We start from the raw sequence: 25804 nt of genomic DNA, 5'->3' as shown, positions 1-25804 counted from the left end.
ATCACTGGTTTGCTTAGGGGCACCCTGCCATGGTGCATAAGATCAAAGTTTGGGAGTAAGATAGTAGGATGGTTATGTAGGATGGGGTCAATTAATGTTTCCTGAATACATCAATATATATATATATATATCCAAATCTTAATCCTTATTCTAATCTTAATATTCTTCTTTACTTTACTTTACTTCCGTATAACAGGTACTCTTTTCAAGAAAGATGTCTGGCAATAACTGCACTGCTGTGACTGAATTCATTATTTTGGGGTTAACAGATGACAAAACCCTTTGTGTCATCCTCTTTGTGATATTTCTAGGTGTTTATGCTTTTACCTTAGTTGGTAATCTTAGCATAATCATATTGATCAGAAATAGCTCTCAACTTCACACTCCAATGTACCTTTTCCTCAGCCACTTGGCTTTTGTGGATATTGGTTATTCTTCATCTGTCACACCTCTCATGCTCATCAACTTCCTTGTGGACAAGACCTCAATCCCTCTGAGAAGCTGCGTGGCCCAATTTTATTTTGTAGCCACCTTTGGCACATCTGAGTGCTTCCTGCTGGCTGTGATGGCTTATGATAGGTATGTGGCCATCTGTAACCCTCTACTCTACTCCACCCTCATGTCTACTAGGGTCTGTACTCTGTTATTCTTCATATCCTACCTGGGTGGTTGTATAAATTCTTGGATCTCTACTGGTTGCTTATTGAATCTGTCCTTCTGTGGATCCAATAGGATCAATCACTTTTTCTGTGATTATTCACCACTTTTAAAACTTTCTAATTACCAAGGTGATCTTGCTGAAATTCTTCCTGCTGCCTCTGCTGGGTCAATAATTATAATCACAGTGCTAATTATCATAATCTCTTATGTATACATCCTCTCCTCTGTTGTGAAGATAAGGTCCACTGAGGGAAGATCCAAAGCTTTCTCAACTTGTACCTCCCACCTCACAGCAGTCACTCTGTTTTATGGCACCATTACATTCATTTATATGATGCCTAAATCCAGCTACTCAACAGATGAGAACAAAGTGGTGTCTCTCTTCTATACTGTAATGATCCCCATGTTGAACCCTCTGATCTACAGTCTAAGAAATAATGAAGTAAAAGGGGCACTGAAGAAACTGATGAGTAGAAAACATCCTCTTTCATGAATTCAACTCAATACAACAAGTACTTATTAAGTACATACTACGTCTTAAGCATTATGTTTGGTTTAATGGATGCAAGTACAAAAATGAAACATTACCCTTCTTTAAGCATCTAATATTTTATTGATGTAATGGTTATGATAAGTGATACCAATTACTTGCTTTTGGAAAGGCAAGTCACTTAACTCTGCTTTTCTTAGTTCTTCACGTATAAAATGAGCTGGAGAAGGAAATGACAAACCATTCCAGTATCTTTCCAAGAAAAACGGTTCATGAAGAATCAGACATGGCTGAAATGACTGAACAAAAACAAAAGTCATTGTATGTGTTTTCTTACCTCTGCTGTCATCACTATATCAGATCATGTAAATAATTTCTGTTTCTTTATTAATCATATTTTTTGTTTTTTCTTACTGCACAATAGTATTTCATTATATTCATAAGAGAGGATTTGTTTACCCCCTCATCAATCATGGGGCATCTGCTTTATTTTCACTTCTTTGTTACCACAAAAGTGGTCCTATAAATGCTTTTGTCTATGAAGGGAATTTCTTTTTATCAATAACCACCTTTGCGGCATAATACACCCATAAAATGTATTCTCTTTTTCTGTGGAATAGTTCTTTGTGAAGGATGATGTGGGGAGAGATGGTAAGATGAAATTTAGGTTGTGTTAAAACAAAAGATACCAATAAAGGATCATCAAAAAATAAAAAGATCCCCAGTCTTGCTTCTTCAGCCTTTTCAGTGTTGCATCTTACTTCCATCCATGCAGTGTTCAATCTAGCTGCACTGGGCTGCACTGTTTTCACCCGCATATGACACTCCATTTTCTGTGTCTTTACACTGGCTTTCTCATAGTCCTGAAATGGTTTACTTGCCTACCTTTACCAGTTAATTTGGAAAAAAAAATAGCCCAAACCTTAAAATCTTTTATCTACAAGTAGAAAATATATATGGATAAGTGAAGCATTCATGAACAAACAAGATATAGAGAGCAATATGGGATTTCCTGGTCCTCAGGTGACTTACAGCATGAATCAACTGTGCTATGGGAAATTTTTGTTTCATATGTTATACATGCTGTTATATTCCAGCAAAATTTTATCAGGAGCCTTGAAAAGATTGTTAATACTGCCTTTACACATGGATAATTGTCCTCACTATGAATAGTACCTTTGTTCCAGGATTTGTGGTTTCTACCAAGCTGAGTTTCATAGTTCTTTCAGCTTCAGGTTTATATACGTGTAATCAGTAAGTGCTATGGCCTGACCAAAATGAATCTGGTGAGGTGATAAGAACTAAGTTTCATAGTTAGTGAGCATTGTGAAAAGCACAATTGCCACATGTTGAACCTAGAACAATTTTTGAGAGCTTCCATGGAAGATGAGACTAGATTAGCTATGGTGCTTTCCAATGTTGTTTTTTGTTACTTTTTTAAAATCCTGGACAAACATAGATAAGGAAAAAAATAATGAAGCCCCCTGATAATTTAGAAAACTTCTCAAACAACTCATTGGTGTGTTTGTAATTTTCTCAATCCCAATGGATTTCAGAAGGTATGTTAATGATGTTGGCTACATTTGGTGCTAAGGTGCTCAAGGGTTTATACCCTAAATGTTATGAAATGCAACATAAATATAGTGCTACCATGCCAACAAAATAACTGGAGCCCATTGTAATCATCTACTTGCATCAATGGGTACCACTGGTATTATTGGTTTTAGTCTAAAAATTCTTAGATCTGGTTATTGATTTGTAACTCATTTCTGGGAAGCCTATCTATTCTTCTTGACTTGCCAAACATTATACTGATTTCAATTTTGTGTAAGGTTTTGATGCATCTCTCTCTCTGTCTCTCTCTCCCTCTCTCAAATTCATTCCTCATTTTGGTCTTGTTTCTGCTCCCTTATAGGGCCATATAATGTTAAAGATTTGGAAGTAAAGTACATGCAACTAGCATTGTTACAGCATGTTAGCAAGTAAAATTCTGATCTTTCACGGGTCATATCATATACCCTGGAACATCGCTATAAGCCATAAGTTTGTGATCATACATGGTAAGGTAAGGAAAACTTAGGTAAAAGTCTTTTTGTATACATAAGTACTTTTACTTCATTTATTACTTTCCCTCTACTTCTCAAATTGAGGCTTTGGGTGAGGAATTTCACAGATATTTTTGTTGGTTATTGTAATGGAGATTTGAACTTGAAGTTAGTAGAACTGTATTTGAGTCCCATATTTGAATCTTACTAGCTCTGACTGTGATTGTAGTTAAGTGATTGCACCTCTCTGATCTTTAGTTATCTCATCTGTAAAATTAGCATAGCAATATCTTCTTAAAATTGTGGAAGGAAAGTAATTTAAGATGTTTAAATTTTCATATTGAGTTATTAATATTCTTGTTATGTTATTATTTTGATTTTGATACCTACATAAATGAGATTAGATTTTCAAAAGCGTGTTTGATTCAACTAATATTTTGATGTGCTCACTATGCAGACTGTCCTGTCCTAGCCACTGGGAATACAAATAATAAATGCAAAACAGTCCTCAATCTCAGGGAGTTTACATACTATTGAACAGGAAAGGATGAAATATTTACAGAGATAAATAAATACAAGATAAGGTGAGGAGGGACAGAGTTTTAGAAACTAGACTTCATCTAAGTAGTGACCCATTAGCTGAGAAACAAAGGAAGTTTGAAACTCTAAGAAACAGAGATGAGTTAGGGTATTTGGAGCAAGAAGGATGGCCTATGCTGATGGACAGAGACTGGGGTAGAATTCTATGTCTGGGGAATAGGCAGGCCAGTTGGCCTGGAGTATAGGCATGCCTGAGAGTAAAGTGAAATAAATCTAAAGAGGGAAACTGTATTAGAGTGGCATAGGAGTATGAATATCAAGCTGAGGAATTGTTATTTTGTCCCCAAGTCAATAAAATATCTCTTCAAGGTTTGAGTAGGTAGGTAGTATGTTCATCCTGCATGTTAGGAAGATCATTTTTGTAGGTTTTAAGAGAATAATTTAGAGGGCATAGAGAATCGATTTTAAATTAAGAGGCTTTTGCAATGATCCAAGTGAGTGGAGATGCAAACCTGAGTTAGGGAAGTGGTTGTGTGAGTGAACATAAAAGTAAATGTGAAATATGTTGTGGATGTAGAAGTGGCAAGATTTGGTAACTGACTGGTTGGGGAAGGGAAGATAGAGAGAAGAGCAGAGATTAATTCCAGGACTTCAAATTAAGGTATGTAGAAGACGAGTGGGACCCTGAACAGAAATAAGAAATCATGGAAATAATTTTTTGAATTGAAGGTTGAAGATAATATGAGTTCTCTTTTGAACTTTTGAGTTTGAAATGCATTTGGGAGGTCTATGTATAGATATCCAGCTATTGATGATGTATGGATTGGAGTTCAGAAGTGGATATACAGACTTGGGATTTGCCTGAATGGAGAAGAAGTTAATGGCAATGGAACCTAATGAGCTCACTTAAAACATATAGAAAAGAGGAGAGGGCCTAGGACAGAGGAAGAGATATGTGTAAGCTTAGGAGACTGCACAGGGATTATGATCTGGCAAAGGAAGCTGAGGAGGAAAGGTCGGACCTGTGGAATGGTATTAGTATCAGAGTGTCATGAAAACTCATGAGGAGTTGGTGGTCCACCTTGTCATGTGCTTGGTAGAGTCCAAGAATCAATCAGTCAATCAGTATTTACTTAGCATTGACTTTTTTCAGATACTTTCCTTAGGTGGTAATGTTATGAATAACAGTCTGTTACAGTCCCTACCACCTAAGAATTTAAATGAAGATTATGAAAATATTATTATTCACAAATTAAGAAATTATTGGTAACTTTGTAGAGAATATATCCTGTGGAGTGATAGGACCATAAACAAGACTCTAATGGGTTAACATGTGAGTTGGTAGTAGAGGAAGTGGACTAAATAATATTAGATATTTTCCCTGAGAGGTTATTGGAAAAAGGAGGAGACATAGTATGATAACTTGAAGGGATGTCAGGGTCAAATGGAAAATTTTACAAAATTGGACAGGTCTGAGCCAATTTTCAGGAGAAAGGGTGAAGCCCATAGATAAAAATATTAAAAGTTAAAAGGGAATTTTTCATTGGAGAAAGCTTAGAGTTGGAATAGGGAGATGGAATTAATGGAAAAAATAGGGAAATTGGCCCTGGGGGAAAAGAGGACTATCTCAGAGATTATTGCAATGACAAAAGGGGATGATATTGAGGAGCTTTGAACTATAGAAGAGAAAAGAAAAGGGAGCCTACAGGGACCATCTTTTTTGTTAGAAAAGTTGGATGCCAAGTCCCCTCTTGAGGAGGCATTGAAAAATACACTCAGCAATCAACAAAGTTTTGCTTAGTTAAGCCATTATTTTTTCTTGTGGTCAGTCATAACGAAAGAGGTAGATAATAGACCCCTTAATGAGTGTTTTAATCAATTTCTTCTTCAGCTCAATAGTATCTCAATATTTTCTATCTTTCTTATTGTATTGAGAAGAAAAGAAAAATGAGTTTAGAGTTCAGAGTAGTGAGAACATTTCTGGAAAAAAGTAATATTTAGGATAATTTCTTTTGTTTCAAACTTAACAGGCATCAACAAATGCAAACATTTCAAGACAGATTGGTCTTTAAAAGAAATATAGCATATATACAAGTAAAATTATACTTCATTTTTTGTCTTTTTTGCATTCTGAAACTGTTTTGCTGTTACTCTTTCCTTCCCCCACATCTGTCCCTACCCACTTAGTTACCCCTCCTTACTCACAGTGAAGGCCCTTCTTGTAAGTGATATGTATATTCAAGGAATAGAAAAGTAACAGTTCAGTCATGTCAGAGAATGCTTGTTCATTCTGTACTTCTAGTCTGTCATGTTTGAAACTGAACAAAGGGTAAACTGAGACAACTCTGTGAGCAACATGACATTTTTAGCAGGTCATGCAGAATGTCAATAAGTTGATCAATGGCTTATCCCTATTAATGTCAGAGTTCCTGAGCAAGAGAATACTGAGCAAGAGAATAGTTCCTCTTTTATAGATTTTAGGGCATATAAAACAAAAAACAGAATAGGGTAGATGATGTTGTGGGCTTAAGGGCAACATGATTGGTTACAGAACTGTGGTGCATAGAACAGCATGATTGGTTGTAAGTTTGGTAATTAGGGCTAGCAATGACTACCACTATTTTCTCATGAGGATAAGAAATGCTCATTTCTTGGGTGCAGGTGCAAGATAGTGGCCCAGATTTTTGGACAGAAACCAGACCTCCTTGACAGATAATTTCATGACGTGGAGAGCTCAGGCCCCACTCCATTGCTTTCCCACATATTCCCCAAGGCAGCTAATATCTCTGAGGCAGGAATATGTCAGTGATTAGCAGGGCATCTGAGTTTCTAAAATTAACCCATTACAGGCCAGCTGAATTCTGAAATGATTTCAGAAGGAAAGAACCATGACTTAAGTAATTACAGGACAAAAGCAGTTATAGGATAAAACCAATTAATTGTAAATAGATCAATAAATAAATGGTATAGGATCAATCTTAGTCTTTTCAAGTCCATCATCACTCTGCCAAGAAGTGGTAGGTAACATTTCCTCATCGGTCTTTTGAAGACATGATTTGTCACTATTTTGGTCGAAGTTCCAAGGTCTTTCAAAGTTGTTTCCCCTATCAAGATTATTATGATCATCATATTAATTGTTCTACAGAGTTTGCTCTGTATTGTTTAATAAAAGTGTTCCCATATTACTCCAAAGCAGTCAAGTTCATTACTTCTTGTGGTCCAATAATTTGCCACTTCTTTTCTATACCAGAATTTGCTCTGCAGTTGAAGGAAGCAATAGGTAAATAGGATATGGTTATAGCAGGTTGAGCAAGTGCTTTCCATTGTTTTTACCTGGAAACTGCGAAGTTCTCATGGGAAATTTCCCATAATCCTTCAGGCTGGCAATATCTAGCCTAATGATAGCCCTTTGTAATAATACTTAGTTCTAGGAACAAAGTAAAATGGGCAGTCTTAGAATCCAGATTCCTCATTTGTCTTCTTTTGTGATTTTAGGGCACCAGAGTTATCTTGGAAACCAGAGAGTTTTTATAGTCAATTAGCATGAGGTGGAAAACATCCTCAGCTATGGAGAGTGTTCCTGTGAGAACTTAGGAGTCAAAAAGCAGACTCAATTTCTTTGGAATGGATTAACAATGGTGATTAGTTGGCAGAACAGCATTTACCCATGTGGTTCATGGGGAAGAATTAGGAGGAAACCAATTTGTTCATCTCTGCTTTGTTATTGGCACTCTGCCATGGTGCATAGCAGCAAATTATTGGAGTAGGATGGTAGGATGGGTATGTAAGGGGTGGCCAGTGAATGTTTCCTGAATGCATCAGTAGACATATTGAAATCTTAGTTCCATATTCTATTTTAATCTCCTCTTCTTCTGTCTAATAGGCACTTTGTTCAAGACATGTCTGGCAATAACTGCACTGCTGTGACTGAATTCATTATTTTGGGGCTAACAGATGATCCAGTCCTTCATGTCATCCTCTTTGTGATGGTTCTATGTGTTTATGTTGTCACTTTAGTTGGTAACCTTAGCATAATCACATTGATCAGAAATAGCTCTCAACTTCACACTCCAATGTACCTTTTCCTTAGTCACTTGGCTGTTGTGGACTCTGCATATTCTTCATCTGTCACACCTGTTATGCTCAAGAACTTCATTGTGGAAAAAACTATAATGCTGTTTGGAGGCTGTGGGGCCCAAATGTGTTCTACAGCCACCTTTGGGACCGCTGAGTGCTTCCTGCTGGCTGTGATGGCCTATGATTGGTATATGGCCATCTGTAGCCCCCTACTCTACTCCACCAACATGTCTACTAGATTCTACACTCAGTTACTCATCACATCCTACCTGGGTAGTTGTATAAATGGTTGGATCTTCACAAGTTGTTTATTGACTTGCTCCTTCTGTGGACCCAATGAGATTAATCATTTTTTCTGTGATTATTCACCACTTTTGAAGCTTTCCTACTCTCAAGATAATCTTGCTGAAATTCTTCCTGCTGCCTCTGCTGGGTCAATAATGATGACCACCTTGCTAATTATCATAATTTCTTATGTATACATCCTCTTCTCTGTTCTGAAGATAAAGTCCTCTGAAGGGAGATCTAAAGCTTTCTCAACTTGCACCTCCCACCTCACAGCAGTCACTCTGTTCTATGGGACCACTACATTCATTTATGTGATGCCCAAATCCAGCTACACAACAGATGAGAATAAAGTCGTGTCTGTTTTCTACATAGTAATGATCCCCATGTTGAATCCCTTGATCTACAGTCTTAGAAACAATGAAGTAAAAGGGGCCCTGAGAAAACTGATGAGTAGGAGGCATCCTTTTTCATGACCTTAATTCAATATAACAAGTACTTATCAAGTACATACTATGTCTCAGCACTGCAATAAGTTTTGGAGTTGCAAGGACAAAAATAAAACTGTCTCTGCCCGTAAGGAATTAATGTTCTACTGATATAATTGTTAGGACAAAACGATACCAGTAAATGTGCTTTTTAAAAGGCACCTTTATATTTTGATGGGTCAAAGTTGCGAATTTAAATATTGATTGGAAAGGTCTGAAAGTACAAGCAATGCTCCATAACAGTGGACGCCCCACCTCGGCAAAGGAATAGGGTGATATGTCTCCTCAGTGCTCTTTTTTGGGTCCATGATTGTTTTTTGGAATATGGCCATACATATTTTCTATTGCTATATGGGGATTGTTCTTTACATTTACATTCTTGCACTGATTGTGTGTTATTTTATTGGCTCTGATAACATCACTCAGCAACAGGTCATGTAAATCTGTTTTGGTCTTAGTCATATTTGTTATTTTTACAGCACAGTGATATTCCACTATCTTCATGTGCCACAACTTATTTAGCCATTGCTCAGTCGCAGGGCATTTCCTTTGTTTCCACTTTTTACTACCACAAAATTGGTGTAAATATTTTGATGTATGGGGGCACTTTCCTTTAATCAGTGACCACTTTTGTGTTGTGATATATCTGAAAAACAAAAGATATGAATAAAGAATCGTTGAAAAATAAAAATCTCCACAATCTGTCCTTTCACCACCTTTCCAGTCTCACATTTGCCTCCCATACATACATCCGTACAATCTAGCTACACTGGACTGTTTGCCTTTCTCCACACATGACACTCCATCTGTGTCTTTACAGTGGCTGTCTCACAGGCCTAAAATGATTTGCTGCCCTTCTTCTGCTGGTTAGTTTTCCGCACTTTTCTCAAGACCACTCAAACCCCACCTTCTGCAAGGAACCTTTCCTCTCTAGCCAAAAGTAGCTTCCTCTCCAAGATGACCTTCCACGTACTTTGTAATTTGTATGTGCCTGGTTATTTACATGGTGTCTCCCTCGATAGACTGTGATCTCTTAAATGACAGGAAATGAGTTTTTTGCTTTTCTTTGTATACCAAGTTATATTATAGTGCCTGACACATAGTAAGCATTTAAAATCCTTGTTAACTGACCACGAACTTGGTTATCCTTTAGATGTTCTATACATTTTCAATCTAAAATGAGGCCAGGACTGAACATGTTATTCCATATCTGGTCTTATTAAGGAAGAATCCAACAGAATCATCACTTTATTAATTTTTAAGAATAACATTTTATTTTTTCAATTGTATGTAAAACAATTTTTACATTAAAATTTTTTTCTTTCCATGGGTGGGAGAGATTCTGGGAAGATGGTGGAGTAGGTCAGAAAATTCCAGGCTCTCCAGATTTCTACCACAAACAAGACAAAATAGTACCTCATGTTGAAGATAGAGGGGTAAAAATATACAAGATTTGGGGCAGAGAAGTAGAGAACAAATGGAGAAGACATGTGGAAATACCACAAGGATGGAGATTCAGGCAGAGAAAAGTGCAAACACTTCCAGGCCATCTCCTCTGAAACGACAAACAAAATGCCGTTGTGGAGCTGGGTTGACAGGTAAACTTTGCCTCAGCCACCGGCATTCTCACCTCCCAAAAAGTGGAGGGGGGGTCAGACATCTTAGCAGGGGAAGATTGAAGGACCCTCTATTGCAGAGGAATGTCAGGCCCAGCTGTGCTGCCTAGACGAGGTCCCCTGGATGTGACTGAAGGTGAGAAAGAACAATCACACTCACAGTAAATGCAGAAGCAGTGGGGTGGGGATGCTGCTGGCTGTGGGCACTTACAGGAGAGCAGAATTCTTGGTCTCAGTTCTAGGCCAGAGGGGAGAACTGAAGGTTATAGCCACTGGAGGGTTCTCAGGAGCCAATGCATTTCCATCATAGTATGACTGGGGGCCCTAGTTGTGTCTTGAAGGAGGACAGTAATGTTGAGGTTGGTCCCAGGAAAAAGCCCAGATAATAAGAGTAAATGGAGCTGAGGCTTGAGGCACCTTCCCCCACACCCAAGAACTAGATTACAATGACAAGTTGCTAAAAATAAAAAGAACAAAACAAAATAAAATGAGTAAGCAAAAGATAAAGAACCCATCCATAGGCAGGTACTGTGGGGATAGAAAAGACCTGGGCATAGACCAATATCTTTCACCATTTGCCAAGATAAGGTCAAAATAGATATATGACCTACTTATAAAAGGAAATATTGCAAAAAATTTGAAGAATATGGAATATATTATTTATCAGATCTATGGATACGTGAACAACTTGTGAATAAACAAGAGATAGAGTGTTGTGAGATGTAACATGAATAATTTTATTACATTAAATTAAAAAGTTCTTGCACAAATAAAACAAATGTAGCCAAGAACAGAAGAAAAGCAGAAAACTAGGGAAAAATTTTTTATAGATAGTTCCTCAGATAAAGGTCTCATATCTTAAGTATATAAACAACTTTGTTACGTCTATAAGAATGCAAGTCATTCCCCAATTGATAAATGGTCAAAAGATATAAACAGGCAGATTTCCAATAAAGAGATCAAAACAATTTATAGTCATATGAAAAAATGCTCTTTAGTCATTATTGTTTAGAGAAATCAAATTAAAACAACCTTGAGATATCATTTTACACCAATCAAATTGGCCGAAATGATAGAAGGGAAGTGACAAATGTTGGAGGGGATGTGGAAAATTTGGCACCGTAATTCTTTGTTGGTGGATCTGTGAGCTGATCTAACCATTTTGGAGAGAGATTTGGAATAATGCCCAAAAAGTTATTAAACTGCCTATGCCCTTTGACCCAACAATACCACTATTAGGTCTGCTTTGCAAGATGATTAGGAAAAATGGAGAAGAACCTACATATTCTAAAATATTGAGAACAGATCTCTTTGTGCTGGCAAATAACTGGAAAATGTGGGGATGCTTATTAATTGGGAAATGGCTAAACAAACAATTATATATTCATGATGGATTATTACTTTGTTATAAGAAATTATGAGCTTAATGATTTGAATAACAAAATGAGCCGAACCTAGAGTAGTACATTGCATACGGTAACAGCAGTATTGTTTTAACAGCAACTTTGACCAAAAAAGTCATTCTATTAGCCCTTTGGGCCTAGTTTAAAACTGCTCTACAGTATGGTTACATAAGTTCACAACTCCACCAATAGTAGTACACTAGGGTCCCAATTTTCCCATATCTTCTCAAACATTTGTCATTTTTCTTTTCTGTCATATTAACATATTTGATAGCTGTGAGGTGTTAGCTCAGAGTTGGCTTAATTTCCATTTCTCTAATCAATAGCGAGTTAGAGCATTCTTCCTATGATTTTACAGAACTTTGATTTCTTCTGGAAATTGCCTATTCATACCCTCTGACCATTTATCAATTGAGGAATGACTTGTATTCTTATAAATTTGACTCAGTTCTCTCTATTTGAGAAATCAGGTCTTTATCAGAGAAATTTGGTATAAAATAAAATTCCTCCAGCTTTCTGCTTTTTTTCTAATCTTGTCTGCATTGGTTTGGTTTGTGCAAAACCTGTTAAATTTATTGTGACCAAAATTGTCCATTTTATATTGAATATTACTCTTTATCTCTTGGTTTGTCATGAATTTTTCTCTTTCCCATAAATCTGACAAGTAAACTATTCTATGGTCATTAATTTGCTTCTAATATCATTCTTTATGTCTAAATCTTGTACCCATTTTGACCTTATCTCAGTATATCATGTGGGATGTTGGTTTATTTTTTTTTTCTGCCAAGCTTCTTTCCAGTTTTCCAAGCAGTTTTTGTCAAATGGTGACTTCTTGTTCCAAAAGCTTGGATCTTTGGGTTTGTCAAACACTGTATTACTATGGTCATTGACTATTGTATATTATGTACCTAATCTATTCCCCTGATCCATCATGCTATTTCATAGTGAGTATAAGACTGGTTTTATGATTACCACTTTGTAATACAGTTAGAAATCTGGTATGGCTGGGCCACATTCTTTCACCTTTTAAAAATTGATTACCTTGATATTCTTGACTTTTTGTTTTTCTAGATGAATTTTTTTCTAGCTCTACAAAATACTTTTTGGTAATTTTATTGGCATGGCACCGAGTAAGTATATTAATTGATCTAGAATTGCCATTTTTATAGCAGCTTGGTCTACTTATGAGCAATTAATATATTTTCCAATTAATTAGAAATGACTTTATTTGTATGAAAATGTTTAATAATTATGTTTATGTAGTTCCCGTGTTTGTCTTGACAAGTATACTCCCAATATCTTATATTGTCTACAGTTATTTTAAATGGAATTCCTTTTTCTATCTCTTGCTGCTGGACTCTGGTGGTAGTATATAGAAATGCTGTAGATTTACTTTAGTTTATTTTGTATCCTGCAATCTTGCCAAAGTTGTGAATTATTTGAACTGTTTTTAGTTGATTCTCTAGGGTCCTCCAAGCATACCATCCTGTCATCTGCAAAGAGTAATAGTTTTGTTTCCTCACTGCTCCTTCTAATTAATATTTTCTTCTAGTTTTCATTGAAAAATTTGATTATTATTTCTTAATGTCTAATGAAGTTATTAGCTTCCATTAGCCCAATTCTAATTTTTTCTTTTCTTTATTTTTTATTTAATATTTTTAGTCTTCAGCATTGATTTCCACAAGATTTTGAATTATAAATTTTCTCCCCATTCCTACCCTCCCCCCCACTCCAAGATGGCATGTACTCTGATTGCCACCTTCCCCAGTCAGCCCTCCCTTTTGTCACCCCACTCCCCCCCAATCCCCTTTTCCCTTACTTTCTTGTAGAGCAAGATAGATTTCTATGCCCCGTTGCCTGTATATCTTATTTCCCAGTTGCATGCAAAAACTTTTTTTCAACATCTGCTTTTAAAACTTTGTGTTCCAAATTCTCTCCCCTCTTCCCCCGCCCCCTAAGAAAGCAAGCAATTCAACATAGGCCACATATGTATCATTATGCAAAACCCTTCCACAATACTCATGTTGTGAAAAACTATTTCACTCCTTCCTATCCTGTCCCCCCTTATTCAATTATCTCCCTGGACCCTGTCTCTCTCTGAAAGTGTTTGCTTTTGATTACCTACTCCCCCTATATGCCCTCCCTTCTATTGTCCCCCCTTTTTAATCTCCTTCCATCTTCTTTCCTGTGGGGTAAGATACCCATTTGAGTGTGTATGTTATTTCCTCCTGAAGTCAAATCTGATGAGAGCAAGATTCCCTCATTCCTCCTCATCTGCCCCCTCTTCCCTTCCAATGAACTGCTTTTTCTTGCCACTTTCATGTGAGATAATTTACCCCATTCTATCTCTCTCTTTGTCCCTCTCTCAATATATTCCTCTCTCATCCCTTAATTTGATTTTAGTTTTTTAGATATCATACCTCCATATTCAACTCACCCTGTGCCCTCTGTCGACGTGTGTATATATCTATATCTATCTATAGATATATAGATAGATATAGATATATTAGTCCTTCTTGCTGACATGGTGTACTATTCAAAAATGAATACCTTTATCAATATGTTGTAAATCTCATTTTTTCAAGTACTAATTTATCATTTAACTTTGATTATAATTCTGCATTGCTGATTATGTACTCTTTTATACCTTTTCTACTGTTTTAGTATAATTCGATCACAATAACTTCATAGAATAATTTGAAATCTGACACTGCTAATCTCACTTTCTCTTTCTCCTTTATAAGCTCCCTTTACATTATTGTGCAATTCACATAGACAATTTGAGTACTTATCACAACTCACACATACACACTAATGCCTATACAGCAATGCTGTCTATGTCTGCCCTCAGGGTACTAGAAGTTAACTGTAAGAGATTATTTAGTCTTCAAAAATATTATTAGTTTGAACCTTTCTTCCAATTTTGAGATGTTCTTTCCTTCTTTGATCACTAGTGCTAATTAATATATCTCTAATATCATCATTTGATACAATGTTTAGTCACTTAGCCAATTATCGTCAATCAGCCGTACAAAGGGATATTTAATGAGAAGTTACAGCACAATATATGGAAAAAACACATGCCATAAGCATATTCTCCCCTATACCATTTCAGTTCCAGGGAGAGTGGGCTTGAAGTTAAAACTGTAGCTACAAAACATTGGCTCCATGAAATTTACTCCTAAATGGAAGATGGCCAATGAATAATCTCTTCCTTGCTTTGTAGGAGCTGTCATCTTGACTCTGAAATCAATACCTTGCTGGAATGAGTTCTGATCTCTTCTTAGTACTCTGCTTGTGGTGGGAAATTGGTTGCCTGCAGCATTTAGCATAGATTCCAGTATCCAAATGTGTGGCATCTTGCTCTTCTAACTTTTAAAATGTAGCCTCTTTTTACTCAATGGAGCAAAGAGTACCCATGGTCAAAGGATATGAACAGGTAGTTTTCAGAAGAAATCAAAGTTCTCTATAGTCATATGAAAGAACGCTCTAAATCACTATTGATTAGAGAAATGCAAATTAAACCAACTCTGAGATACCTCCTCATAGCTAACAGATTGGCTAATATAATAGAAGAGAAAAATGACAAATGTTTCAGGGGATGTGTAAAAATAAGGGACAGTAATGCATTACTGGTTATCCAACCATTCTGGAGAGGAATTTGGAACTATGCCCAAGGGGCTACAAAAATGTGCATATCCTTTGACTCAACAATACAACTACTAGCTCTGTATCCCAAAGAGGTCAAAGGAAGAGGAAAAAGTTTTATATGTGCAAAAATATTTCTAGAAGCTCTTTTTGTGGAAGTCAAGATTGGAAATTGAAGGGATACCCTTCAACTGAGGAATGACTAAACAAGTTGTGGTATATGATTGTGATGTAATACCATTGCTCTCTAGGAAATAAAGAGCAGGATGGTTTCAGGAAAACCTGGGAAAACTTATATGAAGTGATCCAAAGTGAAATGAGCAGAACCAAGAGAACATCGTACAAAGTAACAGCAATATTCTACAATGATCAATTTTGAATGACTTGCCATACAATGATCCAAGACAATTCTGAAGGACTTATGATGAAAAAAATTCTATCCACCTCCAGAGAAAGAACTGATAAGTTCTAAATGCAAATTAAAGCATAGTTTTTTTTCTTTTAATTAGTCTTGATTTTTTTTTTGGTTTGCATTTTCTTTTACAACATGGCTAATATGAAAATGTTTTGCAGGATTGTAAATACATAATCTACAACAAATTGCTTGCATTCTCAGTGAGAGTGGAGGGAAAAGAGGGACAGAGAAAAATCTGGAATATAGAGTGAAAAAAGTTAAAATTTTTGTTTACATGAAATTGAGAGAAAATTAAATGTTAAAAAACATCTTTTACAAAGAATGAGGCAGTAGCGAAATATATATAACTCAAAAAGACCACCCAATTTAAAATTAGGTTATTTCAATGTAAAGATGAACATAGGTGAGGAGAGTGAAAAATATATTCTGAAATATGGTTCAGGTGTAAGAAATGAAAGATTTCAAAGGCTTGTGATATAATTGCTCAGTTAATAGAACAGTGTCTCATATAAGAGAAAAGTTGCCACATCAGCTGTAGCACATTTGGTTATTACGTCTATGTAAGCCACTAGGTGGCAATGTGAGCCTCAGATGTATTATAGCAACAAACTGAACAAGATTAAAAGTTCCTGGAGATCTATACCCTTGAGAATATACCTTATTTTCTCTGAAATTGTGTGAATTGTCCTCCAATCTCCTAGGCCTTCCCAACCTGTATACGTACCTAGTGTTTTCCTGGGTTCCTATCTGCCTTGGATATTTCAAATAATTTTCCTGGCTCACTAGTCTCCACCCATTGGCTTCTCCTTCTTGATTTCATATTTAATTTGATCCTGCTTCCAAAAAAACCCATTTCAGGGGTAGCTAGGTGGTGCAGTGAATAGAGCACCAGCCCTAGAGACAAGAGGACCTGAGTTCAAATCAGGCCTCAGACAATTGACAGTTACTAGCTGTGTGACCTTGGTCAAGTCACTTAACCCAATGGCCTTCCCCCCTCCAAAAAAAATAGAGCCAAAAAATCCATTTCATCAAATTATATTTAAGATTCTAAAGGAAATATAATGAGGTCTAAAGTAGTTGATTCCACAAGTTCCATTTTTTCCTATGGCATTCTGTGCTGTGATAAAGCTAACACACCTCAAGACAAGGACAAGAGTCCTTTCAAGTGTCTCTGTTTCAAAGACAGAAGCAATAAGATCACATCATCTCACCAAGCTCCGAAACTTGTTTTCCTCTTGAATGACCAGGGAGTGAATGATGTTGATCTCCTGGTTCTCAGCTTTCTCACGGCATCTGTCAATAGTCCTCTGGAAAATCTCTGTCATATGTTATAAATGCTTTTACATTCCAGGGAAATTTTTATCGGGACATTTGAAATTTCCAGGGAAATTTTTTATCAGGATATTTGAAATTTCCAGGGAAATTTTTCATCAGGAGACTTCCCTTTATCTACAGCCAATTCTCCTCACTGTAAAGAGTACCTCTGTGCCAGAATCTGCAGTTTCTACTAAGCTGAGTTTCATACATGGTCTTTTCAGCCTCAGTTATGCATATGTGTAATCAGTATTGTTTGTGGGCTGACCAAAATGGATGAGGTGAGGTGATGTGGACCACTTTTCGTACTTAGTGAAGAACACCACAGTCCCAATTGTCATGTGTTAATCCCAAAACAATGGTTAAGAGCTTCAAAGGCAGATAATACTTATTAGTTTGGCTATGTTGCTATTCAATCTTGTTTTTCATCTTTTAAAAATCCTGCATAAACACAGGCAAAGAAAAAAAATAAATGAAAGCCCCTAAGGACTTAGAGAAAATCTCAGACAACATACCTCTATGTTATTAATTTTCTCCATCCCAGTGGATTGCAAATGACATTTTAATTATGTAGGTTATAGTTGTTGTTAGGGTGCTCAAGGGGTTTTATCCCAAATGCTAATATAAATACGGTGCTGCCATGCAAAGGTAATACTTTGGAATCTATAGATGTCATCTTCTTGCAACAATAGGTACTACAGCTGTTCTTGGATTTGCTATAAAAATACTTAGATTGAAATTTTGATTTATCCCTCATTTCAGAGAACTATGCATATTACTCTTGCCATGAGAGACTTCATGTTGGTTTCAATTTTACCTCTCTCTCTCTCTCTCTCTCTCTCTCTCTCTCTCTCTCTCTCTCTCTGTCTCTCTTTCTCTCAATAATATTAGTTCCTGATTTGGATCTTCATGTTTCTGGTCCCTTGTAATGCCTTATAAAGTGAAAGTTTTGGAAGTAAGCTATATTTATGGAGCATTGTTATACCACATTAGTAAAGTCTACCACTGGTCATATCACGTATCTGGAAACACCACTACAAACAGTAAGTACCTGATAGAACTTGCTTAGGTAAGTACACCTTAGGTAAAGATCTATGTGTATACATGGGTACATTTGTTTTATGTATTACTTTTTCTCATACTTCTCAGATTGAGACTTTGAGAGATGAATTTCAGTGATGTATTTGTTGATTGTTGTAGTCGAAAGAGAAGCAGACGAAGTCAGGAGAGCTGGATTTTAATCCCAGATCTGATTTACTAGCTCTATCTGTGATTGTTGGTAAGTAATTGAACCTTTGTGATCCTCAGTTTCCTCCTCAATAAAATGAGGATAACAATATTTTCCTCTAAAATTGCTGGAGGAATGTAATTTATGGAATTTAAATTGCTGTAGTTATTAACAGTCTTGTTATATGATTATTATGATTATGTTACCAATATGAATACTACTTGGGGTTTTCAAAAAATGAGAATGTGCCTTCCATTCAACTGATATTTTTCTCTGCCCACTATGCATGGAGCCTTGTCCAAGGCCCTGGGGATAGAAAGAAAAAATGCAAAACAGTTCTCCATCTCAGGGAACTTACATTCTATTGGAGAGAAAGGGGTAAAATATTTACACAGATACGTAAATTCAAGTTAAGTTGAGAAGGGACAAGTTAAGTTTTAGAAGTAGGCTTCCTACAGATGATGACCCACTAGCTGAGCCACAAAGGAAGCTTGAGGCTCTAAAAAGCAGAGGTGAGGTAGGGCATTTGGAGCATGGAAGATGAACTATGCAGAGGGACAGACAGAAAGATTGCATTCTGAGTTTAGGCAACAGACAGTAGGCTAGTTTGGCTGGAATATAGACTACAAGCCTGATAGTAAAGTGAAATAAATCTGAAGAGGGAGGCTGCTTTCAGTTTGAGCATCACTCTAAATATCAAAGGGAAGAATTATTATTTTGTCTTCAAGGCAATAAGGGATCTTTTCAAGGCTTGTGTAGACAATTGACATGGTTATCAATGTGTTTTGTAGGTTGTGAGAGCATAATTTAGAGCTAGAGAAAGAGACAGGGCTTCTAATTAAGAGGCTTTTCCGATAATCTAAATGAGATGAGAAGAGTTAGGGTGTTGGCTACGTGATTGTATATGAGAGGGGATGTCATATATATTGTGGATGTAGGAGTGGAAATGTTTGGTGGTTAACGTGTTGAGAAAGGGAAGATAGAGAGAGGAGTAGAGATTAATTCCAGGATTGTAACTGAGGGTGCCTGGAAGGAGGGGCCCAAACAGAAATAGGAAATTATAGGAATAAGTGGTTTTAGGTTGAAGAATTGAGGATGAATTCTCTTTTGGACTTGTTAAGTTTGAAATGGTTTTGGGACAGTTAGGTAAAAATGTTCAACTATTGGTGATGTGTAGATTGGAGTTCAAGGTTAGAGGTATAAATCTGGGATTTATATGAATGGAAAAGTTAATGGCAGTTGAAGGTAATGAGTTCATTGAGAATGTATAGAAAAAAAGAAGGCCTAGGACAGAGATAGGGTCACATTTACAAATAGAAGACTTTATGGGGATCATGATTTGGCAAAGGATGTTGAAAAGAATAGGTTAGAAAGGTAGAAAGAATACTAGTATTGGGAGAACTGGTGTCATAAAAGCTCATGAGGAGAAAGTGTCCATGAAGAGTAGGTCTTCCGCCTTGTCCTGTTCTGGATAGAAGCCAAGAATCAATCAATTAATAAGTATTTATTAAGCACCTATTGTTTTTCAGCCACTTTCTTTGGTGCTAATATTGTTCATTATTCATTTTCAAAGAGGACCAGCTAGATCATAGGGTGATGTCATGACTTCTGTGTGAATTGGATTTAAATGAGGCAGAGTTGCACAAAGTTGTCAGCCTCACTGTCTTCCAGAGTCATCAAAGTCCAGTGGCAAGAAAAAGAGTCAGGACAACCGTTGATGGTCCTGGATTAAGTGGATGACCTTGGCATCTTCCAAGTCTGACCAAGAAGTATGTACTTCACAGCACCTGCCTTGGCTGCCTACATAGCCACTGGAACAAATTGTTCTCATCCACCCATTCTGCCAGGGCAAGTCTTCACGTGTTTGGAGCAGACACCCCTCTACTTCCTTATACTCTTAAAATTTAAATGAAGGTCATGAAAATATTATGATTTGGCAAATAAGAAATTATTGGTAACTTTTTAGAGAATAGATTCAGTGAAGTAATGGATTCAGAAACCATACTATAATGGATTAAAAAGTGAACAGTAGCAGAGGAAGTGTACACAGCGAAGGTAGATGTTTTGTTTTCCTGAGAGGTGATTCGGAAAGAGAAGAGATATAGTTTGACAACTTAAAAGGATGGCAGGGTGAAATGAAACGTTTTAAAGGATTGCACAGATCTGAACCCATTTGTAGGAAGAAGGGAAGAAGCCCATGGATAAGATGTTGTTCAAGGGTACAGCTTAGGTTTGAAATAGGAGAGATGGAATCAATGGAGAAAAGATGGACTATGACTTTTTCAGAGACTGTTGCAAAGACCATAGGGCATGATATGAGAAATATTGAATTGTAGAAGAGGAAAGAAAAGAGATCTCACAGGGACAGACTTTCTTTATTTAAAAAGTAGCATGCAAAGTCCTCTACTGAGAGGGAAGGGTGAAACAGGAGGTGATTAAAAATTGACTCGGTAGTCTCCAAATATGTTTTAGTTTAGGCATTCTTCTTTTTTCTTGTGGTCACAAAGAGCTGGATCACATAGCCATAAATTAGAGTTATAATCAGGTGCTTTCTCTGTTGAACAGTATCTCAGTATTTCACATTTTTTCTTACTGGATTTAGGAGAGAAGAAATATGAGTTTACTCTTGGGAGTAATAAGATAATTCCAGGAAAAAGTAATATTTAAGATAATTTTTTATTTAAAACTTAACAACAATCAACAAATGCAAATATTATCAAGGTGGTTTGGCCTTTTAAAACAATATTACATATATATGTGTGTATATATATATATTTATATCCCTTATACGTTATATATGGCATATATATATGGCACATACATATATGTGTTCATATATATATGTATATGTGTGTGTGTATATGTGTATATATATGCATATATGAGAAAGCTTTCTTTTGTGAGACATATGTATAGTCAAGGAAAACAAATCAACAAATCAGCCACATTTAAAAATGCTTTTCTCATTCTATATCTCTAGTCTGTTGAATTTGAAATTGAACAAAAAGTAAACTGAGGACACTCTCTGAGCAACATAACATTTATTAGCAGGGGCACGATTGCCTCCACTACTGCCAACAACCCCAAGCAAGATTTTTGGGAGGTCAGAACAAAGAACAGAACAGAGGAGATGGCATCATGGAATTAAAGCCAACCTAGTTGGTTACAGAGCTGAGGTAAAGGGAACAAGCAACATGATTGGTTGGAAGGTTGGTAATAGGGTCTAGCAATGACTGTCCTTCTCTCCTGAGAGTAAGAAATGCTCATTTTGAGGGGTACAGGCATGATACTGTGGCTCAGACTTTTGGACAGGAAACCAGGCGTCCTTGAAATATATAGCTTGGTGGTGTAGAGACATTAGACCAGTACTGCTTTGTTTTCCCACATATTACCAAAAGGCAGTTAAATTGCTTGAGGCAAAAATAGATAAGTTATTAGCAAGGGAGCTGGCTTTCTAAAATTAACCCATTACAGGCTAGGTGAATTCTGAAATAATTTCAGAGATAAAGAACCATGACTTAGGTAATTACAGGACCCAAGCAGTTATAGGACAAAATAGATTAATTGTAAATAGGACAAATAAAGAAATGATACATCATGAATCTTAATCTTCTCAAGCCCATCAACTCACTGCCAAGAAGTGGTAGGTACTATTTCCTCATCAGTCTTTTGAAGCCAGGATTTGTCATGATTTTGGTTCAAGTTCTCAGGTCTTTCAAAGTTGTTTCCACTCTCATGATTATTGTGATCATCACATAAATTGTTCTTTTCATTCTACTGAGTTCACCCTGCATCAGTTAATGAAAGTGTTTTGTTCTGGACTACTTGCAAAGCAGTGTTATTCATCATTTCTTAAATCACAATAATTTGCAACTACTTTCCTATAGCAGAATTTGCTCAGCTATTCTGCAATTGAAAGAAGCAATAAGTAAACAGCATATGGTTATAGCAGGTTGAGCAAGTGCTTTCTATGATTTTATCTAGAAAGAGTAGAGGTTGCCATGGGAAATTCCCCATAGTCTTCAGGCTGATAATATCTAGGCCAATGTTAGCCCTTTGTAGTAACACACTGTTCTAGGAACAAAGTAAAATGAGAAGTCTTAGAAACCAGATTCCTCATTTGTCTTCTTTTTGGAATTTAGGGCACAAGGGTTATCTTGGAAACCAGAACTTTTCTTATAGTCAATAAATATGAGGTAGATAACATCCTCAGAAATGGAGAGTGGTCCTGTGAAAACTGAGGAGTCACAAAGCAGACTCAGTTTCTTTGAAATGGATTGATAATGATGGCTAGTTGGCAGAACAGCATTTACACATTTGATTCATGGGGGAGAATTAGGAGGAAACCAAATTTGTTCATCTCTGCTTCATTATTGGCACCCTGCCAAGGTGCATAAGAGCAAAGTATTGGAGTAGGATGGTAGGATGGACATGTAGGAGGTGGCCAGTGAATGTTTCCTGAACACATCAGTAGACATACAAAAAACTCAGTTCCATATGCTATTTTAATCTCCTTTTCTTCTCTCTAGTAGGAACTATTTCCAAGAAATGTCTGGCAATAACTGCACTGCTGTGACTGAATTCATTATTTTGGGGCTAACAGATGATCCAGTCCTTTGTGTCATCCTCTTTGTGATGGTTCTGGGTGTCTATGTTGTCACTTTATTTGGTAACTTTAGCATAATTATATTGACCAGAAATAGCTCCCAACTTCACACTCCAATGTACCTTTTCCTTAGTCACTTGGCTTTTGTGGATTCTGCATATTCCTCATCTGTAACACCCGTTATGCTCAAGAACTTCCTTGTAGACAAAACTATAATCCCTTTTGGAGGCTGCGTGGCCCAAATGTTCTGTGGAGCCATCTTTGGGACCACTGAGTGCTTCCTGCTGGGTGTGATGGCCTATGATCGGTATATGGCCATCTGTAGCCCCCTACTCTACTCCACCATCATGTCTACTAGGGTTTGCACTCAGTTGCTCATCATATCCTACTTGGGTAGTTGTACAAATGCTTGGATCTTTACTGGTTGTTTATTGACTCGGTCCTTCTGTGGACCCAATGAGATTAATCATTTTTTCTGTGATTATTTACCACTTTTGAAGCTTTCCTACTCCCAAGATAATCTTGCTGAAATTCTTCCTGCTGCCTCTTCTGGGTCAATAATGATGACCACCTTGTTAATTATCATAATTTCTTATGTGTACATCCTCTTCTCTGTCCTGAAGATAAAGTCCTCTGAAGGGAGATCTAAAGCTTTCTCAACTTGCACCTCCCACCTAACAGCAGTCACTCTGTTCTATGGGACCACAACATTCATTTATGTGATGCCCAAGTCTAGCTACACAACAGATGTGAATAAAGTCATGTCTGTTTTCTACATAGTAATGATCCCCATGTTGAATCCCTTGATCTACAGTCTTAGGAACAATGAAGTAAAAGGGGCCCTGAGAAAACTGATGAGTGGGAGACATCCTTTTTCATGACTTCCACTCAATATAACAAGTATTTATCAAGTCCATACTAAGTCTCAGGCACTGCCGTAAGTTTTGGGGATGCAAGGACAAAAATAAAACTATCTTTGCCCATAAGGAATTAATATTCTATTGATGTAATTGTTAGGATAAAATGATACCAGTAAATGTGCCTTAGAAATGGTATATTTTTATTTTGATGGTTAAAGTTGTGAATTTATATGTTGTTTGGATAGGTCTGAAAATACAAACAATGCTCCATAAAAGTGGACCTCCCACCTCTGCAAAGGAGTAGGCAGATATATCTCCTCAGTGCTCTTCTTTGAGTACATGATTATTTTTTGGACTATGGCAACACACATTTTCTGTTGCTGTATGGGGGATTGTTGTTTTTACATTCTTATAGTCATTGTGTGTTACTTTATTGGCTCTGCTATCTTCACTCTGTATCAGACCATGTAAATCATATTCTGTGTTAGTCACATTTGTTATTTTTTGCAGCACCATAGTATTCAGTTACCTTCATGTGGCACAATTCATGTGGCCATTACTCAATCACTGGGCATCTGTTTTGTTTTCACTTTTTACTACTACAAAATTGGTGTAAATGTTTTGATGTATGCGGGGAATTTCCTTTTATCAGCAACCACCTTTGTGGAGTAATACACCCGAAAAAAGAAAAGGTATCAATAATCATTAAAAAATAAAAATCTCCACAATTTCTCCTTTCACTGTCCTTCTATTCCTCACATTTTCTTCCCATCCATATATCCAACCAATCTAGTTACACTGGACTGTTTGCCTTTCCCCATATATGACACTCCCTCAGTGTCTTTACAGTGGCTGTCTCATAGGCCTAAAATGATTTGCTTCCCTTCTTCTACTGCTTAGTTTTCTGCACTTTCCTCAAGACCACTCAAATCCCACCTTCTCCAAGGAGCCTTTCCTCTCTAGCTAATAGTAGCTTCCTCTCTAAGATGACCTTCCATTTTCTGTAATTTGTATGTGCCTGGTTATTTATATGGTGTCTCCCTCAATGGAATGTAATCTCTTGAATGACAGGAAATGGGTTTCTTTTGCTTTTTTTGTATACCAAGTTATATTGTAGTGCCTGACACATAATAAACATTTAAAATCCTTGTTAACTGACCACCAGCTTGGTTATCCTTTAGATGTTCCATAGATTTTCAATCTAAAATGAGGCCAGGATTGAACATGTTATTCCATATCTGGTCTTATCAAGGCAGAATCCAATAGAATCATCATTTTACTAATTTTTAAAAATAATCTTTTATGTTTTTTCAATTATATGTAAAGCAATTTTTGCCTTTTTAACAAAAAAATTTTGATTTCCTTGGGGGGTGGGGAATTCTGGGAAGATGGTGGAGTAGGTCAGAAAATTCCAAGCTCTCCAGATTTCCCCCACAAACAAGACAAAATAGTACCTCATGGTGAACACAGAGGGGCAAAAGTAAAGAAGAGTTGGGGCAGAGAAGTGGAGAACAACTGAAGAAGACATGAGGAAAGACTCCATGGATGCAGGTTCAGGCAGAGAAAAGTGCAAACACTTCCAGGCTGTCTCCTCTGAAACAACAAACAAAATACCCTTGTGGCAGCTTGTTTGGGAGGTAGCCTCAGTCTCAACCACAGGAATTCTCACCTCACAAACAGTATGTGGGGGGGCAGACATCTCAGCAGGGGAATACTGAAGGACCCTCTATTGCAGAGGAATGCCAGGCCCAGCTGTGCTGCCTAGACAAGGTCCCCTGGCTGCTCCTGAAGGGGAGAAGGAACCACCACACCCTCAGTGAGTGCTGAAACAGTGGTGTGGGGATGCTGCTGTCTGTGGGCACTTACAGGAGGGTTGCATTCTTGGTTTCAGTTCCAGGCCAGAGGGAAGAACTGAAGGTTTTAGCCACTGGAGAGTTCTCAGGGAGCAATAGCATTTCCAGTATAGTATGGCTGGGAGCCCTAATTGTGACTTGAAGGGTGAAAAGAGTACTGAGGTTGGTCCCAAGACAAAGCTCAGAAAATAAGAACGAAAAGGACCTGAGGCCAGAGGCACCATCCCCCAGACCCCAGGACTAGATTGCAACAACAAGCTGCTAAAAATAAAAAGA

General features: G+C 37.0%; 3 protein-coding genes across 3 annotated transcripts; all 3 read left to right on the top strand.

The window, feature by feature from the left end:
- Positions 1-214: 214 nt before the first annotated feature.
- On the top strand, positions 215-1153 carry LOC118853649 (olfactory receptor 480-like). Its single transcript, XM_036763833.1, has one exon. The coding sequence runs from the start codon at positions 215-217 to the stop codon at positions 1151-1153; it is 939 nt and encodes a 312-aa protein (XP_036619728.1).
- Positions 1154-7634: 6481 nt separating this feature from the next.
- On the top strand, positions 7635-8573 carry LOC118853767 (olfactory receptor 508-like). The gene has a single exon (XM_036763968.1). The coding sequence runs from the start codon at positions 7635-7637 to the stop codon at positions 8571-8573; it is 939 nt and encodes a 312-aa protein (XP_036619863.1).
- Positions 8574-17988: 9415 nt separating this feature from the next.
- On the top strand, positions 17989-23696 carry LOC118853719 (olfactory receptor 508-like). Its single transcript, XM_036763904.1, has 3 exons — positions 17989-18024; positions 21530-21531; positions 22742-23696. The coding sequence occupies exon 3, from the start codon at positions 22758-22760 to the stop codon at positions 23694-23696; it is 939 nt and encodes a 312-aa protein (XP_036619799.1). The 5' UTR covers positions 17989-18024; positions 21530-21531; positions 22742-22757.
- Positions 23697-25804: the final 2108 nt, after the last annotated feature.

This window comes from Trichosurus vulpecula, chromosome 6 (genome assembly GCF_011100635.1).
Source record: "Trichosurus vulpecula isolate mTriVul1 chromosome 6, mTriVul1.pri, whole genome shotgun sequence".
Lineage (NCBI taxonomy): Eukaryota > Metazoa > Chordata > Mammalia > Diprotodontia > Phalangeridae > Trichosurus > Trichosurus vulpecula.
Note: the sequence above shows the minus strand (reverse complement) of the source record. Positions and strands in the feature narration are given on the sequence as shown.

Coding starts and splice junctions, on each gene's coding strand:
- LOC118853649 (XM_036763833.1), top strand. CDS start 215: ATGTCTGGCAATAACTGCACTGCTGTGACTGAATTCATTATTTTGGGG.
- LOC118853767 (XM_036763968.1), top strand. CDS start 7,635: ATGTCTGGCAATAACTGCACTGCTGTGACTGAATTCATTATTTTGGGG.
- LOC118853719 (XM_036763904.1), top strand. CDS start 22,758: ATGTCTGGCAATAACTGCACTGCTGTGACTGAATTCATTATTTTGGGG.